Source organism: Haliaeetus leucocephalus, unplaced genomic scaffold (assembly GCF_000737465.1).
Source record: "Haliaeetus leucocephalus isolate CR32 unplaced genomic scaffold, Haliaeetus_leucocephalus-4.0 Scaffold495, whole genome shotgun sequence".
Taxonomy (NCBI): Eukaryota; Metazoa; Chordata; class Aves; order Accipitriformes; family Accipitridae; genus Haliaeetus; species Haliaeetus leucocephalus.
The window spans coordinates 6618290-6638522 of NW_010972931.1; the positions used below are offsets into that span (position 1 = coordinate 6618290).

The 20233-nt window shown below is 45.0% G+C and overlaps 1 protein-coding gene across 1 annotated transcript in view; it reads right to left on the minus strand.

Moving 5' to 3' along the window:
* MAP4K4 (mitogen-activated protein kinase kinase kinase kinase 4) overlaps positions 1-20233 on the minus strand; it is a 168600-nt gene that overhangs the window by 52754 nt on the left and 95613 nt on the right. The window contains exons 3-6 of the mRNA XM_010575718.1: positions 9195-9320; positions 8282-8392; positions 5328-5418; positions 3652-3782 (exon numbers count right to left, since the gene is read on the minus strand). Coding sequence (XP_010574020.1) covers positions 3652-3782; positions 5328-5418; positions 8282-8392; positions 9195-9320 — 459 coding nt within the window. The remainder of the gene's footprint in view (positions 1-3651; positions 3783-5327; positions 5419-8281; positions 8393-9194; positions 9321-20233) is intronic.

The following is a 20233-nucleotide window of genomic DNA, read 5'->3' on the forward strand; positions in this document are numbered from 1 at the left end:
CCTGAAAAGGCAGAGGCTCTCAACACTTTCTTCACTTCTGTCTTTACCAGCGCTGCTGGGCCCCAGACCTTGGGCACAGAAATCCAGGTTGATGCAAACACAGATCCACCATCGGTGAAGGAAGAGTTGGTATGTGAACTATTACAGGAGCTTGATCCCTACAAATCGATGGGCCTGACCATATCCACCCGAGGGTGTTAAGAGAGCTGGCTGACATCCTTGCGAGGCTGCTCTCCATAATCTTTGAGAAGTTGTGGAGATCAGGGGACATCCCAGAAGACTGGAAGAAGGCTAATGTCACCCACATCTACAAGAAGGGCTTAAAGGAGGATCCAGGAAATTATAGGCCCATCAGTCTTACTTCAGTCCCTGGCGAAGTTACAGAACAAATCCTCCCGGGGGCAATCACAAGTCAAATGAGAAGCACATGACTGGGAAAAGCCAGCACAGATTCACCAAGGGCAAATCGTGCTTGACAAACCTGATTGCCTTCTACGACAAAGTAACCTGCTCGGTTGATGTGGGGCGAGTGGTGGACATGGTCTACTGGAATTTCTCCAAGACTTTTGATATGGTTTCCCACAGCCTCCTCCTAGAGAAACTGATGCGTTACGGTCTAGACGAGTGGTCCGTGCGGTGGGTGGGGAACTGGCTGACAGGCTGCACCCCGAGGGTGGTGGTCAATAGCTCCTGTTCAAACTGGCAAGCTGTCACAAGTGGGGTCCCCTGGGGATCGATATTGAGCCCAACGCTGTTTAATACCTTCAAAAGTGATCTGGATGATGGATCAAGTGTAGCCTGATGAAGAAGTCTGTTGATGATACCAAACCAAGTGGGGAAATGGACGCTTCGGAAGGGAGAGCCACCCCGCGGGAAGACCTGGATAGGCTGGAAGAGTGGGCTAACAAGAACCTTATGAATTTCAGCAAAGACAAATGTAAGGTCTTGCACCTGGGAAAACATAATCCAGGAGTGCAGCAAAGGCTGGGATCTACCCAGCTGGGGAGCAGCTCCGTGGAAATGGACCTAGGGGTCCTGGTGGACAAGCAGCTCAATATGAGTGACCAGCGTGCTGCTGCAGCAAAGAAAGCCAACAGGATGCTGGGTTGTATCAACAAGGGCATCACCAGCAGAGATAAAGTCATTATCCCACTCTACTCAGCACTTGTCAGGCCACACCTGGAATACTGTGTTCAGTTTTGGTCCCTGCTATACAAAACTGACGTGGACAGGCTGGAGAGGGTCCAGAGAAGGGCCACAAAGACGATCAAAGGACTGGGAAGCCTGCCATGTGAAGATAGGCTGAGAGAACTGGGTTTGTTCAGCCTTGAGAAAAGAAGGCTTAGGAGAGACCTTATTATCATGTTCCAGTATTTAAAGGGTGGCTACAAAGAAGATGGAGACTCCCTTTTCACAAGGAGTCACATGGAAAAGAGGAGAGGTAATGGGTACAAGTTAGTCCCGGGGAGATTCCAATTGGACACAAGAAGAAAATTTTTCACAATGAGAACAATCAGCCACTGGAATAATCTCCCCAGGGAAGTGGTGGATTCCCCAACATTGGACACTTTCAAGATTCAGCTAGACAGGGTGCTAGGCCATCTTGTGTAGACCGTGCTTTTGCCAAGAAACGTTGGACCAGAGGATTCTTGAGGTCCCTTCCAACCTGGTATTCTATGATTTCCCTATAGTAGGTTCACAGAAAACACCATACCTGTTCCCCCAAACAAAAGATGGAAAAATTAAAGACTATGAAGACTACGGGGCAAAAATCCCAAACCTGGCAGGTCTTTTTCAGTGTCTAAACCAGAAAATAAACAAAAAAATACAGATTAATAGAATATACCCAGCCCTGAACTTTTTCTAGTCCCAATAATCAATTAATAGCTTTATCTAGGAGAATAGCCATCATTGTTAAAACCACAAGAAGCCTCTGTCGGACACATTGCTTGCAGTCAAAGCGAATGCTCCTTCCCTACCATCTCAGCTTTGCCTGGAATGTTACAGAACAAGAGTCCTTCAGTGGGAGCCTTTCAAGGTGCCACCTCCGGCCAGTGCCCCTGACTAGGGAGAGCCGGAGTGAGAGCGAGAGCCAGGAGGGTTGAACACAGGCAAGACCTGGAAGAGTCCTGGCGAGAAACCAACTCCAGAGACTGCCAAAGATTAAGGGGGCAAAACACTGGAGGAGGCTGCTGAAAGAGCTATTCTTGAGCAACGCAGTCTTCGTTTCTGGTCATAAAAGTTATTTTTTAAAAAAATTAGTCAAAACTAATGAGCAAATAAGCTCTTCTTGTACTACAAGCAGAGAAGCATTTCTAATGATTGTGTTTTCAGACCCAGCAAGGCAATCTTTTCTCTTGGTCCAATCCAGCCATTTAAGCTAAACTGCACAGCCTCATTATCTTACAAAATCTTTCAACCATGAATTTTTTGGGGGAAGAGTGCCCTACAGGCTCCGCCAGGAACAATAAACAGGTGTTTTCAAAGGCAGAAGGAGTTATTTTTCACATCACTACCGCATTAACAAATATTGCAGAGTTTTTCTCCTCTATTAGATCATTTAATAGCCACCCTTCATAATAACTCCATCTGCAAAAACATAAAGCATTATCTTTAGTTCAATGAGCTGATAGATGTAAAAAGGTATTAAATCAAGAGAAATAGGATCAATCTGATCAATCTTAGTCGAACAGTGCAAAAATACCAATTCAAATAGACTGTTTTTTTTTTAAATAGATTCAGACATTCACAAACATACTGATAGCTAACACCGCTATCAATCTCAGCAAATTGATATAACTGATATTCAGGCCCTAAAATTCACTTTAAAGCCTTAATCACAGGCTTTCTGACATCTTTGTTGCCCTTCTTGGTTAAAAGTTAGAACAACTGCATTAGTCTAAGTGAAGATTTTTTAAAAAGCATATTTTCACATTTTTTCTTTCCTTGTGCTTTCATTAAAGCAAGCTGAGAAGGACTTTTAAGATTACAGTATGCTTTCACTAGAGAAATTTAACTTTAAATACACATACATAATATTCTTAAGGGTAGTACAAATATCATCAAGCCAATTATGGTTTAGCAGTAATTACATCTCTGATTTGCAGCAAACTATGTAAAAAATGATCTTTGTTAAGGAATGTTGCGATGAATAATTTTTTATCAACATGTATATGTATCTTGAAATCAGGAATAGGCACGGTTTAAAGAGCTCCTTCTGTACTTCACTGGTTCTCCAGACGGTGCTTCTATTTAAGGCAACACCTAAAATGCATTGTTCTGGGTTACCACAATAACTGGGACATAGTCTAACGCAATTTAAAGTCAATCATTATACAAATTGAGAACATGAGCATTTCCAGTTAAACCCTTTTTTGCCTTCTCTGAGCACCTACAGCACACTGAAGTCCTATACTCCTCACGTCTCAAAGCTACGATAATACAAGTAACGGCAACTGTTAAAGGTCGCAATTTGACGGTGACCCATACCTTGTACTCCTGTAATAAGAATGTACCTACACAAAATAGCATATTCCTCTACAAAGCACAAGAAGTCTCAAAAACTGCCATCATTCATGGACGTTCATACTGCAAGTATATGTTACTTGTATGTTGGGGTTTGTTTTTTTTCTGTGAACAGGACTCTCTTACTCTGTAATCATACGTAGCATCTGGATTTTCATCACAGGCAATAACTTCTGGAGCCATCCAGTACGGAGTTCCAATAAAAGTGTTTCTCCTGCCAACTGTCCTGTCCAGCTGAGCACTCACACCGAAATCCACTGCGGGTGGGAAAAGAGTAAAATAAAATAAGAGGGGAAAAATAATGCAGCGATTACTTCTGTAAGGTGATTTGGAAATAAAACCCTGTGGATGTTCCACGTGGGAGGACCACGCTGAGGAGAAATATGATGATTAATACTTAGGCAGCCGAGCCCTTGTGGTTCCTATGCAACGTGCTTGGGCCACAAGTGTCAAGGGACACAGCAGCATACAACCACCTCTCCTGCACCTCTCACCAGCCTGCCTGTACAGAAGGGAACGTACAGCTGCAAAAATACTGCCTGGGAGGCTGACGAAGGGCTATTCCCTTGCTAAATGGTGAAGCCAAGCACCTTTGCCTGTACAGAAGGAGCCGCTTCCCAAAGGTACCTCTCATGCCATGGGAAAACCGCATGCATGAAACATGTCTCCCTTTTGGCTGTCCACCTTTCCTGCTCTAAAATTGGACAGCAAAAATAATCTGTTGCTCAGGGAATTGCTCTCTGCTCTAATGCACAGAACAGATGCATCGATAGGACCGAAAGATGAGGATTATTCAAGAGGTGCTAACTTTGAGCACATACATAGGCTGCAAAAGAGATGCCCATTTCATTACAAGGCAATTACATTACAAGGGTGTTTTCATCCCTTCAGTTCTCCCTGCTCACAACAACAGCGATATATGTCTTTCTATACCAGTAACTGCATCTGCTCTAGGAGCACTGTGTCAGCTTCACTGCATCCATCATCTGAGCAACACTGACAAACTGGTGCAGACGAGCTCGGTGGGAGCAATGGTTTGGGGGCTACTGTGCTCTACTTTGGACAAAACGGAGGAAAGCTCTCCTGAGAGCTTCCTCCTCCAGCAGCCAGGACATTTTCCCATGCCTCGTGCTGCAGGAAGGTGTAATGCAAAACAGAAGGGATGTGGGCTGGGTGGGAGGGCTTCAGCATGGCTCTATATTTAACCAAAAAAAGGTGGCGAGTGTAGCATGATACAAACACAGAAGGTTAAAGTGTGCAGTAACTGGAAGAGACAGATTAGAGGAAGAAAAAAGAGTATGTCCACTTGGAAGGAGAGAAGAAGCCAGGGATGAGCATGTTTTTAGGCAGGCATGCCAGAGCTGGAGCTTCATTTTGAACTTGATGCCACAGCTCCCTCGAGAGTGCCATCCAGATCGTATTTTTGTGTCCAGAACGTGAACAGCAGGTGCTATTTTAATTAAAGCCAAATACAAGAGAGACTCCCGTCACTGCCTGAGTCCAGAATAAAGGGAATCAGAATGAACCCAAGTCACGCTCAGCTCGGTGGGGGAAACAAAACGATCCCCTCACTGATTCTGGCATGAAAGCCCACATCTTCTTAAGAAACGCAACAACAACCTGCACACCATCCTCCCGAAGCAGGAGGAAATATGTGCAGGACCTCGATCCACATGGGAGCAGTGACAGAGTGCTCATGCTACAGAACATGTTGCAGGGCTCTTAAAGGATGAAATTCATTTGGGAACATCACAAAACCAAAGGCTGAACGAATGAGAAAGTGGATGTGCGCGCCTACTTACCGAGCTTCACTTCTGCGTTCTCCGTTAACAACACATTTTGCCCTTTGATATCCCTGTGAATCACATGATGGGCGTGAAGATGGGCCAACCCCTGCATGAAGAAGAGGAGAGGAAGGAGAGGACGTTCAGAGTTAGGCTCTTGGCTTAGCAGCAGAGTAGCCGTACCCAGCACCCCCAAAGCCCATAGCACTGGGTCCCACGCTCTCACACAGCGGCTGGGTGCAATGGGACCTCGGGAACCTTGTAGCGGCACATCGCCCGCACAACTTTTGGTAACGGAGCAGAGACACAGCCCCCAGGTCATGCACACGCTGTACCTAAACACAGCCCAACATCTGCACTGTCGCATGAAGAAAGTTCAGCTCCCAGAAAGTCTCCGTGCAATGACACTGTAAATGACATCAGCATCAGTGTACGTCACTGACATCTGACACACACAGGGTCACCCAAAATTTAGTCCGGGGAAGGGGGTGCAGGGAGAAAGGGGGAAGCATCAGCATGCATAAATGCATCCTGAGAAGGGGGTGGGAGGGTGATGGACTGGCAGTTATGTTTGAGGGCGAGGGACAACTGTTGATAAACAAAAGCTCTGTTGCAAAGCTGAAGTTCTCTTCCCTAGCCTCCATAAACATGAAGCCAGATAATTGTTCCTCAGAAAAAAAACAACATGCAAAAGAAAAAAAAAAAAAGCTCATGAGTATTATACTTTCCAAAGGAAACAAAACCTCCTGGCATACGGTGCTTTTTGTTGAGACAGCACCTGGATGCATGCCCCAAAGCGTTAGCCATGTGAAGGGAGGGCTGAGGAAGACATATGTTGCATTTTACTCTGTAATGTAATTGGGAGAACAACAGGCAACCCTCTTAGCAACTGCCTGTATTTTGGTTTCTCCTCAGCTCTCTGCTCGGAAAATTGTAGTCTCCGGTGGGATCGTCTTGCCTGTTCGTGTTGCCCTCATAGGCTTTTAATGTTTTATGAAAAATAAAGAAATAGAACCTTTACAGCTGTAAGAGGTTAAGAGAGTAGTGGTTGCTGTAGAGAAATATTTCCTAACACATGTTCTTCATTAAAGGATCATTTACCAGTTTGCCTACATAACCATTGGGCTATTTATTTTTTTTTTTAAACAGTTAATGAGCATGACAAAAAACCCCACCATCCACAGCTCCTCCCCACACATGTCACAAGTGAATCAAGTGAACGGCTGATGTCCCCAAGACCCTTCGTTAGCTGCTAATGCTAAGTGTGGTCTTATTTTTCACAGGAATGAAGGCTTTTCCACAGCTTCACACAGGATACTTTTTAAAGCCTTCTGCTACGCTGACCCAGCCAGAGAGATAATCGTCTGTTCTCTCCAGAGTACCGTCTAACCTTACTGAAAAAACACATTTGGGTTTGCGAAGGGCTGGGAGGAGACAGGGGGGCATGTCTCCATTCTCCTGCAGTCCCCAGACCCCTCCAACCACACAGGGGTTCACTGGGTCAACCCTCACCTGCGTCTCCACCTGCACCTACCTTTGGCACTTTAGCTCATTTTAACTTTCTCTTACACAACCTCTCTCCTCCATCTCTGACAAACTCGGTGTCTAATCAGGTTTCGCAATGTCTCATAGCAATGTGAGTTTAGCATTCCTTTTTTCCAGATATTCCAGTTCCTGCTAGCAAGCAATTAAGGCTGCTTTTGCAAATCTCTCACAGGAATGAGAAAATAGCTTTCACCTAACTCTTTTCTGAGGTAAATCATTTTTTTCCTTTTCTCAGCGAGCATGACTACTCAAGCTAAGGAGAACCTAGGACAAACGCAACATAGCATACAATACCTCCAAGGTCACACAGTTCTCAAATCAAGCATAAGCTCAGTCCTGCAGAAGTTAGCTTTCCTCATATTAAAGCATGCTATATCCATTTGATTTGAAATACAACCATCGGTGGGTATTCAACTTTTGTTCTCCCTCATGAACAACTTAAAATGTGCCAGCCCAAACACCAGCAGCCAGGCTCTCTCCTAGCATTTGGAATTAGAGCAAGAGACCAGAATCGTACATCTCCCTCCCTCACCATCTTAAAAATCGCCAAGGCAGAGCAAACGTGTAACACAGCCAACAGCAGCATTGATTTATGCAAGAGCTAGTGGTGGTTTCCTTTAACATAAAGCCCTTCAGAACTTCATTTATGATGAGGCAATTGAACAAACATACTGTGTAGTGGTATGGGTAGGAGGCAATTTGTTTTACAAAGAAGCACGAGGAAAACCATACCAGATTTACTTAGCGCAGCAAACAAATGCCAATTCAAAAAGCACTTAAACTGTACCAACTGGAAATTAAATATGAAGAGTAATTAGTTAAAGCTTCAGTTTTAGAAAAACTGGTAAGTGGCATCCCTCTTCCTGAGAAACTTTTGCAGCACCGTCTGCTAGCACTCCACAGCGCCCAGCCACATATGACGTAGCTGCTTGCTCTAGATAGGCTGCAGCAATATACAATATGCGAGCACATTGCAGCACAGAAGTCCTGACTGCTGGCCTGAGCCAACAACTCCCTTCCTTCACAGATTTGATTAGAAGCAGAGAAAAGACAGCTGCAAGCACATTTGGAAAAGCCCATTCTGCACCCTGTTGTGTTATGACACTGTAAGAACCTCAGGCTTCTCGAAACCAGTGTCTTACTGACACTGTTTCACAGCTTCTACAATAGGTAAGGTCAATGGTTCTTCCGCTGGCTTCTCATGACTAAAAATCGCTATTTTCTGCAAGGCTGCTGTTACAATACAGTACAACTCACACAGAGTTAAATGATGTGGAGCGGACATCTATCTGCTCCTACGCACCCTCCGAAGTGATGACATGGCTAAGGGGATTCATCAGAAACAGCTTCTTGCAGAACCTCAAGCTAGGCTACATCTTGTAAGACTGTTTCTTGTGTTTTCAAGTGGAGCAGACTATTTTCCTTACCCGGAGAATCTCTCTGGAGATATATGCTATCCAGTCTTCTTTCAGAGTATTCCCTTTCGTGTTCTTCACAAGGTCTGTGATAGAGCCTGCTCCACAAAACTCCATAACAAGCTGCAAAACAAGTATCAGCACACAACCAACATTAAATGCAGTTCCCAGCTGTCTAGCGAAGCAAAATAATCGGATTGTAGCATTGATTTGGGAAACCCTCATGAAGCAGAGAATATCATTTATTTTACATCTCTGCCTGGAAAACGGATTCAAACCAAATGTCTCCAATGTGTGTCAGACATATATGGAATATATATCACATTAGTTACCACATTTTCAAGGACTGATTTAATCACTGTCATTGAATGCTGGGAATCTGGATTTGCTCAGCTATGCAAAATGCATTAGCAGCAACAGGAGTAAGAGCACATCCAATGCTGGAGGAATCAAACTGATTACACTATCGCAACACATCTTACTCTTTAACTCCTGTTTATTTATGGAAGAACATGCACTGATGTCTGTACTCTGCCATTTCGAACCCAAACTTTAATCCTCTAGAGGGTGTAGATGAGGTGGGATGAGAAACGTAATGGGTACAATTCTCAAGTGCAGCTTTCTTTTTACAGTCACACATTCTTACTGCTCAGCTCATCTGCTTTGTTCCCACAAAACATGTTACTATCCATCAGGGAAACGGGGGAAAAAAGTCACTTAAAGAGCAAATCCATTGCTAATAGCAAATCTTGGTTCAGCCATCCTCTTAGGGATGCATGATTAGCCTATGTGATTCACTTACCTATCTGTTCAGGCAAGCACCAATTCCATTAGTTTGTCTTTCCATAATGTGGTATTTCTGTCATCCTCAAACTATATCCAAAAGGGAAAGACTTATGAACCTGTTTGAGAAATATCTGCTTACCCACAGTTGGTCGTCATGTCCTGGAGGACTTTTCTTAATGAAAGCACCATAGTAAGTTGCAATATTTCTATGATGAGAATATTTCTTTAGCATATTAATCTCCAGTTTGATTTCTTCTTCTTCGTCCTTGGAAAAAAACCAAAAACCATACATTTAATACACCATGTGCATTATTTATTTCCTCTTCTCTTTCACAGAAGTAGATTTTTTAAAAGTTCAAGTTATACCAGCATCATGCTCAGTAAACACATCCTACGTTCATGCCATCAAAATCCTGTTTATTGAGATGGTCTAAACCAGACCTTTACTTTCCCAAGTTTTCAGTAGTGCAAAAAAGCAAACGAAGGATGCACTGGATTTCATCCAATGATGGAGCAGGACAGGATCTGTGTAAAAACCCTATGCTTGTAATACCTTAAGCAAATACATAGCTAGCAGGCTTTTATTCTACGTAACCCAGAGAACTAGAAAACCGGGAAAATCTATGAATTTATGACAGAGGACTATCATTTCCACCTTCCTCATTTTTTTCCCTTTAATTTTGAAAATTGCAACCAGTCCTATTTAAATGCCAAAGCTGGCCCTCTGAGGTGGGTTCCCCCCACAGTGGGGACCACAGGGTCCCATCTCAGTGCCAGCACGGGGCCAGCGCAGGCAAGCAGAGGTGGAGATCAGGAATTCCCCTCGCTGCACGGACGAGGCGTTCGCCTCGTGCACAGGTTTCCTCCTCCTCCATCTGCCTCCGCGGAGGAAGAGCAAGTGCATCAGGAAGAGAAGGCCGGGAGCCCGGGCGGTAAACAGGATGCTGGGACACAAAGGCAGAGGAAGGATTTTCCCCGGCTCCCTCCCGCCCCAGCGAGGTGCCAAGCAGAGAGCAGCTCAGGTGAAGGGAGGTCATCCCTTCAAAGAGCTGAAATGGGTAACGCTATGCAACCGCTCCTTCAAAACACCCACAACCCGGTTTTGAAGTGACAGCAGGACGCGTTGCACGGAAGGATCCGTGCACGCTTCGGGGTGATGTCTGAGCAGGCAGCCAGCAGATACAGAAGAAGAAGGAGCAGACACCATCCCACCCCCGGCTCTCTTACCACACCTAGACAGTGGGAGTCTTCATCTATCACCTCTCCAGGCAACAAATGAAAAGGCAGCTGGTTTACCCCTTTAGGCACAATCTTTATTCGCTCCACAATTTTCTAGCCTTAGATATCCAGGGGGAAAATGTCTACCTTAAATTGATTCCGGGAAGAAACCGAAACCTCTGTTCCCTAGGGTGGCTGGCTGATGGAAACAGTGGCACATATTTTGATTATCCTGTAATGTCAAAACTGATTACATGAGAAGATTTTAAGCCTTAAACTTCCTTGCAATTTGTACCATGCTAGCAATCAAATATCCTATTCATGACATATGCAGATCCTAATACTAGGTGCATGTTAACTATTTTTACACACTCGTATGCGTAGCTTTAGCAAAAGAAACCACCTTATGCTACAAGGCAAACAATTATTTCAAATACACTGACAGTGGGATGCAGTGCTTACTCGTAAACTATTATGAGAGAATTCCCAAAACGCACCAGGGATAAACTACTCTTAAATCTTCTCATGATGCATCTTTGAAGTAAAATACCGTGTATTTCTGGAACACTGAACAAAATAGTAAAATAATCTTGTAAATCAAAGTTCCCAGTGAACAGCAGCCCTGGGAGAAAGTGTTATCAGAACAGCCTTTTGAGCCAAAAGCTAACTCAGTGCTTCCTCAGCTGCTTCTGTTATCCTTGCTGTTGTGTGATTTTTTTTTATTTATTTAGACCATATGCAAAAAAAGAAGAACACATGCTTATACTAGAAACCACCACACTGAACTTTGAATTTAGGCAAAAAAACTGTAACAGGAGCTTTGTTAAACTTCATGGTTTGGGACTTAATTGCTGATAGGTTAATATGTATAATTGGATTAATCTGCTATTTTGTACTGACTTTTTATATAAAAATTACTTCCTACCCTCAGCACATGAACACAATAGCTTTTACAATACAATGGGCAGGATGTCCTAAAGGTTATTCATGTTTATCTACTGTAACAACAGCCAAAAGGACAATGCTTCGACAGGATCTATTTCTGAAAAATAAAATAATAAAAAAACCCAAAGAACAAACAGCAAGAAAAAAAGGCGCACACAGACGCAGCAGACTGCAGGCAGTTACTGCTCTTTCAGTTTTAACTTGTGGCTGTGTCAAAGCACCTGCTCAACGGCCTGCAGCAACCCCAAGCATCTCCCTTAACTAAGGCTAATAATGGTCCTAAACTCCTATTTCAGCTGCCACTGAGCATTTGTCCACAACACAAATAGCTCTCACCTACAGTTCAATCCAGTCCAAATTCCAGCCTACAAAAATAAATGGATTCAGTAATTCTCGCCAGGCTTTGCAGCACTCCACTTACTTAGTGCGGATCAATAACTCCCTGGCACCGAGTCCTGAAGACTTTGTGGCGACAGGAACTATCATGAGAATTAATCAGCATGTGGAAGGCTGCAGTACCGCTGTGGTACAGCAATTGGCGTAAGATTAAAAAAAAAAAAAAAATTAAAAAAAAGGTGGCCAGACCAAAATTGTTCTTTTCCAGATCAGGAACTTTTTTTTCCAGGCTACAGTTGATTTCATCCCAACATGGACAGTTGAAAGAGGCCAAACAATGTGCGCCCTACCGGTGTTTACTTCTCCCCACTAACTACAAAAGGAGGATGAGGTCATTAGCCAAGATCCAGACACCAAACTTGCAGATGTCTCACATCAGGGTGAGATGAATCCCACCCAAAAATCTCACCAGATAAGACCGTTTCCGCACAGGTCTCCTTATTGACTCGTGTGCCATAGGGATCCTCCTGTGCAGAGGGAGGTGTTTTGGCAGCCGTTTTCGGCATTTGGTCGTGCAAGCCGGCTTCAGGGATGGAAGGTCTCTCACCTCGTCCCGACAACGCACGCGCTGCACCACCACCGCTAACAGCCCCTCTGTTTGCAGAGGCACCAGGATCACAAAAGGGGAAAATTAAAACCGATTGAGGCGAGAGACTGTCATTCTCATGAAGGAACACAAAAGTACATCCTTTTTTCTTGGATGAGAGAGGCAGCTGGTGAGCCCTTCCTAGTGATTTTATGCAGCTGGCATCAATTACCACTTTAAGCCATTATCTGTGGATACAAACTCCCATTGAAACCTTCTTTGTCTGGCCTGTGACGGGGCTGGTGTAAGTGTTTTATACTTACACATTCGCTGTCTGTTTGTGACAGCACGTCTGATTACCAGTAATTTTTGCAGTAAGCTGTACTTTTGCAAGACTCACGTGGTTAAATCAAGCTTGGAGCAGCTTTCCTCTCCCTTTCCATGCGATTCCCTTCAGAGATTAAATGGACATGTCAGCATCTCTAGGGATTTCTAGCCACAATGCTGTTTTATCAAAATGACTTTGCCTGTAAGATTAAAAACCACATACGATGCCTGCACAGAAATCCACCTATGTACACTAAGATCATTTCTAACCATTTGAATTAACACATTAAAAATCAAACCAGGCATGTTACCCCCCAGCAGGCCACCTAGCAGCACCCCATCAGCTTGCTTACAGCTGTAGCGCAAAACCTCAACGCCACTTGCTCTTCCATTCATCACTGCACGCCAAGTATCAGATTATTTTTTTTGTACACAGACGGCAAATCAATGACATGTTTTTTTCATTACATCACCATTTACAAAACTGTAATGATTTAAGTATCTGAATGATTTAAGTATCGGACCATGGTTGCCGCTAGAGTAACTCCCAGTCAAATAAAAGCTACTAGAGCAGATCCATGTAAGGAATATTAATCTGGACAGCTCAATCATGCCATTTTAGCACGTCTTCCAAAGGTAACCCCCCCTGCATCATTATTGCAAGAAAATCCTGCTTATTTATACAAATTCTTAGAAGATGAGGAATTCAGAAGTGCTTTGCTGGACATCGTGGTAGGAGAAGAAGGGAACTACAGCTCTGGAAGTGCCAGAAGCAGGGAGGACATAACCAGAGGAAAAGAAAAATCACTTCATGCCTGCCCTGTTTTTATATACTGCCCTAAATATCGTTGTCTAGGTGCCTCAGGAGACCAAGGAAAACAGTCCCGACCTGCCCCAGCACTGCAACTGGTACGAGACCCCTACTAGAATCTGTCTCTGAGAAACACATCCAGGGGACTAAGGGGGGAATAACACTGTTTCCCAAGCTCTATAGCACAAGGAAATTATTTCAGGAGGTGAATTAAAAAACAAACAAACAAACAAAAAACCCCAAAAAACCCCAAACAAAACTACCTAAAGGTACAGCGAGCAAGTATCCCCAGGCATGTAAGTGGTGACTTTCCACCCACACTCCCCTGGGCGAAAGAGCTGCCTGACCACTGCTCTTTGCTAGCTGCTGACCCTGCCCTCTCAAGGGATGGCACAGCTCGCGGAGAAGGAACTCAGGACAATTTCAGAAGATTTTCTTTATCCTAGTAGTAAGATGAGGGGAAATGTGAGTGACAAAACACAGCCAAGCAAGTATAAAGCAAGACAATGTTCTGTGATGAAGGTAAGAGCAAGTTTACCTATCCCGCCAGATGATTTATATGCTGCCCTAAATCAGTTTGCACAGGAATACAAATCGGTCCCTTCAGTAACTTTCCTTTTTGATTTAAGAAATGAGACAGTGACAAATCTCAGCTCTCCCTGCACAAATGGCATCCAGTCATTTTAAGCTACAACCAAGTGTTTTAAGAATTAACACCACTCCCTAACAGTGGAAAGCCAAACACGCAGGCAAAGGGGGATGGGGAAAGGGAAGCCTCCAAGTCCCCTTTCCTTTGCTTTCCCAATGCTGCTCACAAAGCCCTGCCTGCCTATGCCCAGGGAGCTGCACTGCCCGGAGAACAGAAGTTGGCAATGCTCTGCCTGGGGTTTCAGCGGGAGCTGAGCTGCTGAGGATCACGAGCTCCAGCGGTGGCTTGTGGGATTTGGAAATCTTTAAATCACGGGAGAGCTGGGATCTGTGTGGAGGGGCAGGCAGCAGCCTCAGCCCGGCACTGGGAGGGGAAAGGGACTGCTAACCCACGGATGCTCAGAGTGGCGGAGAGGAAACTAGTTTGCCTTCAGAGGCACCAAAATGATGACGACTTGGCTTTTCTTTCACCATCTCCCCCCGACACGCAAGTTCAAGAAAAACAGGAGAAGCCCACAAGAAACCCAGTTTATTTTCCTTTCTGCTTCCTCTCAATTTTCATTTCTGCTCTCCACCCACACCCAAAAAAAAAAAGTCATAAAAGGCACCAAATGCAAACAAAAATCTTCCTGGATAAATCATGACACCAACTTTTGCAAACCACCATTCTGCTTGTGTGTCACATCCCCCCTCCTCCCTGCACCCCAGACCTGGCCGGCATCCATTCAGAGCAGAATCTGTCCAGGACAGGGAAAGTCTGAATAGTGCCTAGCACAATAGGTGACCTTTTCTGGTGCTGGAATCCATAATATATACACTCGTTAATAAAGTTCTCACACACAAGGGAGATGTTTTGGCGAGAAGAGTTGGGTCAGTATTGCACACAGCACGGTATTTGAACTGGGAGCTGTGGCGCTGCCTCTGAACCGGGACGGAGATTGTAATTTTGGGAGGAACCTAACCACAAGAGCAATGAGACTCCAAGTGCTGGGCAAGTCCCTGCCAGTGCCTGACAAGGTAGGAAGTTTGTGTAAAGCAGAGCAGCTTGCAGTGTGGGGAGCGCAATGTGGAGAAAGGCGATCCTCTCCAACACCACTACGGGTGTCGGAATTGGGAATATGACATAAAATAGTTCTTAAAAGAAAAGACCAAAAACAGGCTTCTTAGGAGGGAAAGCTTAAACTGTTTAAAAGAAAAGACTTTAATCAAGAAGTGCAGTAAACATTTAACAAGTCCATATACAGTCCCTCCTAAATCTTGCCATACAAGAGTCTCCAACTTTCTTATTACATCCCATCTTTCTTGAGAGTCTTTTACAGAGCCTTTGAGCTTTGTTACCCTCAAGCTAAAGACCTCATGCAAGTTTATTTCCCTTCTGTCTCTCTCCTCTGTTCCCGTCTCACCCCCAGCACTGACTGTGCCTGTCCCACTTCACGTGCAAGGCGTCTCTTTCACGGACCCCCTACCCACAGACTCTTCCCACCTTGGCCTCAGCATGTTCATTTCTCTGCACCATCCTTCAAGTCCTTCCCAAACACGCACTTGTTCAAAGGCTTCCAGACTGTTTGCCCTTAAGAAAACGCATCCACCGTGCCAAGCCCTCGGTGACACTGAAGGAGCACTAGACATCCAGCAAGCAGTGGCGTGGGTGCTGAGCATCGCCCCACCATCGCTGTGAGGGTGCTTCTCCGACTCTGCCCCTTGCCCACATACGCAGCCCATGCAGAGAAAGCCCTTCACGGGCTTTACCATTTGCGAGCTTTCTGGAGCCCATCTCGTCACTGCGAGCTGCTCACCAGCCTCCGAGCAGCTTCCGCCGTCGGCACAGAGCCACGCTGCCAGAAGCAGCAAACCGGCAACGCTGCTCAGGCAGAGCGATTGCAGAAGACGGCCGTGATGCTTTTTCGAGGGTCAAAAAAATCTTAGTTTTGTGAGAACTGGCTGGCAGAACAGTGCTGTCCTTATGACCACGTTCGGTTACCTTCAGTGGCAAGATTTCATCAAGCAGGTTAGAAACACACTTCCCAACGCATGCAAAACAGAGGCTGCTTTGTCTCCCCTTGGCACAACACCCTCTCTACTGCATGCTAAAGGCACCATCTGAAACAAGAGAGAAAATGAGCCAAATTGTTCGCAACAGTGCCACTGCTGAGGCTGGAGCCATAAAGCAACAATTAAATTAACTGGACAAAAAAGCACGAGGGAGGGCTAGCTCTTAAGCAGGGTCCCAGCACTGCCCGAAGGAGCCTGTGTAGAAGCATTGTGCAGGCACAGGAGATGGAATCACGTGCGGGCAGGAAGGAGCCAAAAACCACGTGAAGACAATACTTGTCTGTTGTCTCCCCCCTAAACCACCTCCTCTGCCAATCACCCTGACAACAATATTTTCTTTCTTGCCTGATGTGCCCCCGATGCCTTTGCTGGTCACTGAATGAGCTGCGCTGAAGGCACAGAGACTGCACCGCTGCTGACCTCCCCCAGTAAAACCCCAGGATGACATGGGCTTTTCCGAAGACAACCAAGAGAGAAACTCCTAAGGGCAAATCCCTTCAACCATTGCCAAGGCTAGTCCCTTGATCCTGGTCATGATTACTTAAAAGAGTTTTCTGCTCAGATTGCATGTTTATCCCAGCTATACAATTCAACTGTCCATCCTCATCAAGCCTAAATTATTTACAAGTTATGCAACAAGCTAGCCTTGTGCTGACATCTTCAGAGCTCTCATAAAAGAGGGAAGGTTTAGTACCCTACTTCCATTACTATTAATTATTCACACTAAAAACGCCTGTTGCTATACAATTCTACATTCAGTCTCAGTTTTTTGTGATCAGAACAAGCCCTTGCTAGCAGACATGAAAAATAAGTCTGTGTGCGAAGGAAAGAAATTAAAACAATTTCCTTTATGCAAAGCTCCGGGCTCAGACAATAAGAGGAGACGTAGATGCTGGAGAGAAAACAGGCTTACGCACAAAGCCAAAAAGTTGCACAGCTTTTCTACTTCCAATCTCAGTGTGCATTTGATGCCAAGCAAAGCAGCATCTCTGGGGGCGGGGGGGAGACACAGAGCCAGGGGAGGCGTTTGCCCACCGCTTGGCCCCTGCTCTCCCCGGGCAGTGTGAAGCTCCACCATTCCCACCCGGAGCGCAGACCTCCTTCCCAAAGGGGATCAACACATGGGTCCCTCCCTGCATGTGCAGTCCAGACGCTGCTGGGCCACAGTTTAGACCTGGGAGATGGAAAAAGCTCCTGAGCCCTGCAGGTTTGATGCAGCTGGAGAGATTCAACAAGAAACTAAAGTTCTAGTTTGAAACTAAGCTTTAACTTTGAGGGAGGTTGGGCAGAAGGCAAACATGTGAGAGAGGAGAGAAAACAAAAGGCTGAAATGACTGCAAGTGGATTTCCTATTTACCAAATGCCACACAGAAGCTATATGAGCAGAAATTTAAGCTGGGAAGGTAAAATACATTAAAAATGGCAGTTCTGGCGTAACACGAATGTTATTCCAGTACATGTCACGAAAACCTATAATTACATGAAGACACTGATTCCCTTACAGGACAGATTTGTTCAGTATACAGCCTCACACCCACACTGACCAACAAGTCCTGTAGATGAACAGGGAAGAGGGATTTATTTACAACCCCTCTTTCGTTTTGTATATTGAATGAAACCCAAATGCTAAAAAACAAACAAAATACCCCAACAGTTCACGATCATGAACCCAAAAGCTGTAACCACGCACACCTGAACAACAACAGAACAAAGGAGAGGAAGGAAAAGTAATCCCACTTTGGCACTTTCTCAGGGCTGTTTCACATAGGATCCTTTATTAAAAAGAGATAGGACTGGAGAAGTAGCTGACGAGAAATTCAGAAGCTCCATCACATGCCACCATTTCTTCGCCCAACAGTGACGGAGGGCTTGGTGCTGCTCAGTACATAGTATTATTTAGGCCAAAAGCAAACACACAGATTTGTGAAGCTGGGGGAGCAGACTGGCAATGGTACTCCCAATTCAATCATATATTAAAAAATACAAGAAAAAATTTTTAAAAATATGGGGGAGCACGAACAAGCACCACCACAATTGCCAGCAGTGAGCAGCTGGCAGCCACGAAGCAAGTACCTCGCACTTCCAGGAGACACAGTCCCACCGGTGACCTTCACCCCTGCACGGGATGAGTCCCACCTCAGGTGGACAGACCTGTCCCTTTATGGGTACCTTTCCCCCCATGCTAAATTGTGGGCACCTAGGGCAGCTACATTCCAGGCTTCAGCACAACCACTACCTGCCTAAAATTAGACAGAGTGAACCCAGGCTTTGGTCATTGGTAGCATCAACAGCTAAGGCCCGCAAACAGCCACGGGAAGACTACAAGTTTTATTATCGACTTCAGCTTCTGAACCTTAATCAACTGGTAGGTGGAAGGAGAACTTTGTAACACATTGCTAATTCCTCAGCTGTCCACATTCCCCAAGTCTTCTAGGCTTTAATTAAGCAAACCTTCCTCATTAAAATGTTGCGAGTGCTGCAATTTTTCCTTCCAAATATTTAAAACTCCGTCTGCAACACTTACAAAGCCCTGCATTTTGTCTGAAAATGAGTGCTAAGAAAAGCCCCGAAAACAAAATTACCGCCTTTTCTTTGCAGCCCACCAATACGTTTCTATAAAGTTACATACTTCACTTATCCCGTTACTATGAACAAACAGATTCAATGCTTCTTTTCTAAAGTGCTGTACCTCAGACAGAGGTGATCTGCCAGATGAAATGACACCTAACAGACAGCCATCACATCCCCCAACATCGAAGGTAATACGTTGGCTTAGGAGTTAATACCCATGTTTAACGCCCATTGTACGTGCTGTCAGTAACCTACGCTGTTTTACACCCACAAAAGGAAAACTTCAAATTTTGGGCTATGCTACAGCCTCCAAAAAGCTCCTTGTAAGCAAGGACTGGTGTGAGATCATGATCTGACTTATTCAACACAAGGTTTCTTTTGTGAAGCAGCCAAAATATGTAAATTACTCAGGAATAAAAGGAATCGTCCGATCTGTACATGTGTCTTACAAACATGATTGAATGACACAGTGCGAACGCACAAGTCCTTACAAGTTTTAATTTCAGGTAATCTTTGCCTAAAGGCTAAACGCTTTAGCTTCTCTGGTCCAATATTAGTCACTGCTCAACCCCTGTCGGTGATTCGCAACCTTCTCCCCTGCCTTACGCAAAGAAAGCACTGCAAACGCAAAACGCCAGGCACGAACAGGGAGGACGCAAAAGGTTCAAAGGCCCGTTCCTCTCACCAGACGAGGGGCAGAAGGGATCGCAAAGAAAGCAGTGACACCAGCCCACCGTTGTGTGTTTGGGAAACAGGCTGAATATATACTGTCCGTGCAGACTGTGGGTGGCTGGGGTGAGAGGGGAGGAGACCTGACCAAGCCCTACAGGCTTGTCAAATTTTATTTTCAATTTTAAAACTAGCCCCCAAAATATCTTCGGTTTCTTTCACGGACATCGCAAGCAAAGACTGCTTCGAAAGCCAGCAGGAGGAAGCTTGCTCCTCCTCCCATTGCCACCATCTCCACCTTTCTTTTCCTTCTCTCTCTGGTTTGGTGGGAACTGCTCCTCCCAGCAGCGACAGAGCGGAGGATTAACATCAGGCCGGTAGCTGTGAGACAGTCAGCCCTACACACACCCGTAGAAATACCCTGTCCAAGACCTCAAACCACCTGTTTCTTCCTGGCCAGGAACGGGCTCCTTCTGCAAAGGGCAAACCCACCCATGACTGATGCCAGACCAGACCCGGGGGTTCTGCTCCTCAGGCTCTTCAGCAGCATTCCTGAAGCCTGCAACCCAACGGCAGCTTTGGGGGTGAAAAAGCACCACCAAGCTCAGCTGCTCTGTGGGAATAAACAGAAAAGAAAGAACTAGAAATATATGGGCTGAGAGCAGCTTTGCTGGAGCAACGAGCTCCTTCAATTTGCTTCTTCACTTAAGAACAAGACCCATGCTTACAACCCTAAGGGTTTTCAAAGCAGGAAGGAATACGGGTATTATATTTTAGCTCTAAAATACACTTGCACTCAGAAATACAACTCTTTTTTAAAAAGGAAATCCATTACAGAATGATTTACAACTGACTGACAAGATGATGATGATGACTCTGTAATTATCAGGTCCAATCACTCAAATTACAATTTACCAGCAGACACACAAACTACTTGATTCACAGCTAACATTTTCTTCAGCACATACTAGGTCCTTCCTAAAACAAGAGGGGAGACAGACAACCTATATCAGTA